This window comes from Colossoma macropomum, unplaced genomic scaffold (genome assembly GCF_904425465.1).
Source record: "Colossoma macropomum unplaced genomic scaffold, Colossoma_macropomum, whole genome shotgun sequence".
NCBI classification, from domain to species: domain Eukaryota; kingdom Metazoa; phylum Chordata; class Actinopteri; order Characiformes; family Serrasalmidae; genus Colossoma; species Colossoma macropomum.
This window is the reverse complement of record NW_023494805.1, coordinates 41,510,239-41,516,499: the sequence shown is the minus strand read 5'-3', so window position 1 is coordinate 41,516,499 and position 6,261 is coordinate 41,510,239. Positions and strand designations below refer to the sequence as shown.

General features: G+C 46.7%; 1 protein-coding gene across 2 annotated transcripts in view; it reads left to right on the top strand.

Annotated features, from left to right (window-relative positions):
* Nucleotides 1–1,397: 1,397 nt before the first annotated feature.
* tsc22d2 (TSC22 domain family 2) overlaps nt 1,398–6,261 on the top strand; it is a 39,261-nt gene continuing 34,397 nt past the window's right edge. Inside the window, exon 1 of one of the 2 annotated variants that reach the window (XM_036596460.1) lies at nt 1,398–3,694. In XM_036596460.1, the coding sequence (XP_036452353.1) occupies nt 2,088–3,694 (1,607 nt within the window). In that variant the 5' untranslated portion in view covers nt 1,398–2,087. The remainder of the gene's footprint in view (nt 3,695–6,261) is intronic. The other variant, XM_036596461.1, reaches the window with a different exon arrangement.

Here is a 6,261-nt window from a genome sequence, read left to right as displayed (position 1 = left end):
CGGCACTGCAGCACTTTCAGAATGTAATGGCTCCCTCTAGTGGCCAATCTCTGAATTTCAATGAATCTCTGTGGAAACTGCAACTAAAGCAAAACAAGTACTTAAAAGGTGAATTGCTCCAATTTGTCTGACTGCCTGCACACTTTAATCATTGTGATGTAAACAGAGTGATTCAGAGTGGTTTGGTGTGAAACGGTTCAGATGTCTTTACAGTGGTGGTGATAGGAACCAGGGGTCGCCATGACTACAACACAAATATAGACATTTTATTTACTATCCAGAGCCACCAGTGAACCTACACGAGTCTTCTGAGGTTTAATATGGAATGTTTGTGATGGTAAACCTGCATTAGTGTAAATGTTAACAGCATTAGGCCTCGGTGCCTCACTGCGCTAACACTGGCACATTTACCTTACACTGTTCAATTTTTTTATCACCTTATTTTAAATTAGTTAACATGTTAATTAGTTAACATATATTAAAGTGCCTTATAAAGTACCTGAGGTTTGTGTGTCGAGGCTGATAGATCTTACCATGTCCGTTTTTGCAGGGAGACAGTAAGTGATCGTTTAAACTGTCTGCTGTAATGGAAAGCTAACACTGATGAATACATTAATAAACATAATCCTTCACACAAACAAACAACAAAAAAGCCAGACTCTAAATCAAATTCCTTTTAAAAAAATAAATATTGCATTGTCATAAATAGATCTGATACTGCTGTTACTATTATTACTATTATTATTACTACTACTACTACTACTTCTACCACTAGTGGTAGACAATAATTACATTTGCAGATATATTTGTTTTTTTTTTTCATTCTTCTGTAAAGCAATAATAATAATAATTATGATAATCATATTATTATTGCTATAATAATAATTATTATTATTATCATAACTACTGCTATTAGTAAGGGTATGCAGTAATTACATCTGTAGATATAATAATAATAATGATAATCATACTATCATTCCTCTTATTATTATTATTGTTATTGTTATTGTTATTATTATTATTATGATTATTATAACTACTACTATTACTAGTAAGGGTATGCAGTAATTACATTTGTAGATATATTTGGCTCCTTTTCATTCTTCTGTAAAGCAATTAAAATAACAATAATAATAATACTAATTATAATTATTATTATTATTACAATTATTATTATTTAAAACTGTTATACTTTTCTTTAATTTTTGAATAAATGATTGTTATCATTATTATTATTATTATTATTATTAATAAAAACCGTTGTCATTTTTACTCCTTAGTTTTTAATTTTAAAATAATTTTTGAAATTATAAAATAAAAGCTCCTAATTCCCTCTGCGCTGTCACATCCAACCCTGTGCCCGTTCCGTATTCACCACACGCATTTACGCTGTTTCCGCTCGTATCTTTAGCCATCTTGTGGAGCGGTTAAGTGAAGTGGGTTGTTTTACAGCGCTTCTGCTCTCCGCAGTCAGAGCGCCGTTACCTCCGACACTCTGCGCTTCAGCCTTAAAGGAACCTAAAGAGAAAAACAGAAACCGCAGCCACCTTTTCACAAACTCCGGCTGCTCCGAAACGGCGCTGAAGCGTCTTTATTTCTCCTCCGAGGTGGGTTTCGTTCGCTACTTCGTTCACGAAGCAGAGGCCGAGGCCGGCGGTGGATTGCGAGGCCGCGGGCAGCCTTCCCGCCTCAGCCCGGAGAAAGCAGCCTCAGCCCCGGGGAGCTCGACGGCCCACGCCGGCGTCGCTTCGGAGCCTGAAAAGCGGCGTTAAGGCCTCTCCGAGACGGGTTTGAAGCGGGGATTCGGTTTTTAAGGACCCATCCACTTCTTAATGCTCCCGCGGGCGACTTTTCGGGGCTTTTTTGAGGGCTTAATTGTGTTAAAAAAGTCGTCGAAAAATGCAACAGGAGAGAAGAGGAAGAGCGACGATGACGCACAGGCTAACGGCAGTTAGCTTCAAAATCTGAGCGAGAGACAGACTCGGCTAGGTTTCCTTCTCGGTGTGGATTTGTTTTGTGGCGGATTCCTGATATTTAAAAAAGTTTTTTGGGCCACCTTGTGGGTGTTTACTGACCCCTTTTCAGGCATGTCTAAGATGCCGGCGAAGAAAAAGAGCTGCTTTCAGATCACCAGCGTGACTCAGGCTCAGGTGGCAGCCAGCGGGCAGCCGGACGACACCGAGAGCCTGGACGACCCAGACGAGTCCCGGACGGAGGACATTTCTTCATCCGAGATCTTCGACAGCGTGTCCCGGGCCGAGTTGGAGCCTGGGGCCGGCGAGAGGAGCTCCTCTGAGGAGACTCTGAACAACGTGGGAGAGCCAGAGGCTCCTCACAAGCCGGCCCCTTCCAACGGTGGGTTCGGGCCTAGGGAGGTGGGAACCTTGCAGTCGGGACAACAAGGAGCACCGGCGCCTGCCCAGTCGTCCCAGGTGCCCCAGTCATCCTCGGGGGTCAGCAGTGTGTCCTGCAGTTCTCGCTTCAGGCTCATCAAACTCGACCATGGTACTGGAGAACCTTTCAGGAGAGGCAGGTGGACCTGCACGGAGTATTACGAAAAAGACTCTGACGTGGGTAGGACTGTGGACAGCATACGGCACGTGAATGTGAGCGAGCAAGGGACAGATAGAGACAGCGGGCTGGGGGCCACCGGAGGGTCCGTGGCCGCCCCGTCCGGCCTTTCCGGCCAGGGGGCCGAGTCGTCCGCCATCGACCCGGCTGCGCTTCAGGCTTCTCTGCATCCTTTTGAACAGCATGGTTATGGTGTTGGGCAGCAGCAGCAGCAGGTGCCTCCTGGTTCTGGGACGGTGACCTCTGACACCCTGGGTAGCAAGCAGTCTCACGTCGTTGTTCCTCATAGCCTTCTCCCACCTGGGCACAATGGGTTGCATCAAGGTGGTCACGTTCAGAAGTCGCCTGGAGTCGCCCCGGCTCCGCAGCCGCAGTCGCTGCTCTATCAGACCCAACAGCAGCAAACGCCGCAGCAGTTACCTCTAGGACACCACCTGCCAACCCAGCCTGGCCTGGTCGAATATGGACAGCAGCATTTGCCTCTAACCGTCGCCCAGACCCATCCGGGTGCTAGTTTGTCTGTGGTTCATCCAGTCAGCCAAGGGCCGTCTCCTGTCCCAACTCCAGGAGCGGGGGGCGTGGCAGTCTTAGGTGTTCCAGGCGACATGGTGGGCATCCCTGGTGGCGTTCCTGTTCCTGGCCAGCCTGGATCTTCGGTTCCAAACCTGCTGCCCCAGCTCGGGGCAGGAATCATCAGCGGTGTTGCCACTATTCCGCCAGGATCGTCGGTTCAGCTGGGACAGTATCCACCCGCAAGCATGGCGGTACCCCCGCAGAATGCCCAAACCTTGCCTGCAGTGCCCGCGTCAGCCGGAATGGGCAGTGTGCCTGTTTCGAGTGGGCACACTTCAATGCCAGCCAGCGGAGGCGTGCCCGTGCCCATGCCCAACGCAAGCTCATCCGCACACACACAGCAAGCCCAAGTGGCCCGCAACGGAACGGCCGTCGCCGGGTTCGGCCAACTGGAGGAGGGCCGGAGGAAATCAGACGTTCAGGCCCAGGTTCCTCTGGTGCCAGGTAAAGATCTGGGCAAGCCTCTGATCACGGAGGACCTGCCTCTGGCTAACCCCGGAGTAAACAGCCTGTTTGGAATAACCATCCCTATTGACGGGGATGATGACAGGTGAGGGTTCACTCTCAATTACACACACACTTTATTTTAGGGGAACTTATGCAGCCAGCCTGCCTGCCTGCTGACCAGAGCATAGGCAAACAGCTGGGTCACATATTATTTTGATGGTCTCACATTGTTTATTTATAGGCCCACACTTTATTTTTCATCATGAAACCTTAATTCGTAGTAGTCTGTACAGCATGTATGGTAAGTCAATAATAAGCATATGGTTTAGGGGGTTAACAGACAACAAGTTTGGGCTTGGAGTCTGGGTAGAGGGGTAAATTTAATAGATGTTTATATTACGTTCACTTAAAGACAAGGTCTACCAAGCATCCATAGTGGGCTTGTCATATGTTGTCATTTGTTTCCAGCCTATAAGCCCACCCAGGATAGGCCTTAATAACATTGTAAAGGCTGTCTAAAGTCATGGTGTCCTAAAAATGGAAGAAAACCCAGGAATAATAAGAAAGATGTTGGCTTATTTGTTGTTAGTATTACTTTATTAAGTAGTAATGTTGTCATTATATGGGTTTACGTTGAATAAGCCAGGTTAAGATGCAAGTTGAAAAGCTTGTGTTGAAAAATGTGTTTGTTTATTTATTTATTTATTTATTTATATTCTACACGAGTTTCACATTTGTAAGAAGTCACGTGGCCGTTCCCCTCCCAAGCGAAGCTCTGCCGTTGCCGAATGATTCAAATCCTTGTGGACGAATGTCAGTCGTGTTCTTGGCTCCGAGTCTTAGTGGGAGTGCACTGTAATGAACGCTGTAGGCCGCAGGAAGGAAGCCTACTGTTTGGCTTCTCTCGTTAAGGCCTCTTTTAAAGTCTGCAGGAGAGGGAAGAAAGAAAACCTCTCCTCGTGTACCAAAATAGCCTTTCTTTCGCTGCAGCAAGTTTCAGCTGAGTGAACGTGTTTCGAAATGATACAGAAACGGCTGTAGTTTGGTGGGGGGGTGGTCAAACCAGCACGTCCTCTGTATGGTCTGAAGTTCCTTTTGCAGTTAAGAGTTTCCTTATTCCTCTAAACTCTTGCCTCGGCGCTGACCCCTGAGGATTTGCCTTCGGTTCTCCGCGGCCGCGCCTCGGGCTCTCGAGTCGGCGCAGCCTGAGCTTCCTTAAGTCTTTCGAAAGGCGAGGGAAGAGAGCAGGCGTTTATCAGGACGGTTCTTATCGGGCTGTTTATCTCATCTGCCATCGCTGCTCGTATAGGGAAGTTTTTGCAGGGCAGCTGAAAGGCGCATGTGTTGCAGACCCTCGAGGGCTTTTCTGTGGCAGCGTGCCTTGCGCTTGATGTCAAGACTGATAACAGTAAGGACGAGAAGAAACACATCGCACATAAACTGGTGATAGTTCTCAAAATAAATATAAAACAGAGTAGTTTTGTGGTCGATATGCTCCAGAAATAAGACTAAGCGAATTATTATTTGATGCAAAAGCAGCATAAAAAAAACTAAATAAAAAAAATGGTGACACGGTTTCGGTTGAGAAGTGTCGCTGCTCTGCTTCCTCTCGAACGCTCAACTTTCGGTTCCTGAGTTGCACGTTTGCGCGCAATTCATCAACTTGGTTGGCAAGCTTCAAAGGAAATGGTGAACTGTCAAGTGGCTCTGCGGCTTCACTTCGTACGTACGCAGTGAGGTGTGCGACATGAAAGCCCGTGTGCTGCTGCTTCTTCTTCTTCTTCTTCTTCTTCTTCTTCTCACACAGAATGCTGCTTTGCCTGTTCCAGCTCTGCCAGCAGGCTTTCGCTGGAGCGCCCTACGTGACGGGCATTTGCCTTTTTCGCTCGAAGCCTTTCCCTCGCAGAAAAGCGCTTGTCGCTAACGGGCGACACCTTTTTCCCACTGATATGGAGCCAGGGGGGCGGCTTTGATAGCTAGCGCCTAGCCTATCGCGCAGCGGATGGGACGCCATCCCCTGAGCCCCACTGCCAAAGATAAGGCCACATGCTGCAGTGCAAATATGTTGTTTGTCATTTTACATAGCAGCTTGTCACCACCACCACCACCACCCCCCCACACACACCCCCGCCCCCTTTTCTCAGAGGAATACTTTGGCAGCAAATCAGATTTACGGTTTTAACACCTGAACCCGGCGTTCAGTTGATTCTGTAATTTTGCACTGGAGCTGCGAGGCTAATGTAGCAGAGCAATGGCAGCCTGTGTGAGCAGATTAGCATCCAGCTAACTGTGTACCTAAATCAATGCACACTTGCCTCAACCCACATGGAGAAAGTGGACTTGATTCTGCGTCTTCTGACAGTGTTAGATGTACTGTATAGATAAAAGTTGACATGTATGGTTCCTGTTGTTGTTTTTAGCTTAACTCTTGTACGTATAGATAACAGTACAGTTATCGTACAGCGGGTAAGACTGCATTACACTCACTCTACCAACAATGTATATCATGAAAAAGTAAAAAAGTGGTCTTTAATGCATTTTAGAATGAAAGCTTTCATGCATATGTGCATTTATGTGTATGCAAATATAAATACACATGAATGTGTGTATATACTTGTTTGTGTGTGTGTATATGTATATATGTGTGTGTGTGTGTGTGTGTATGTGTAT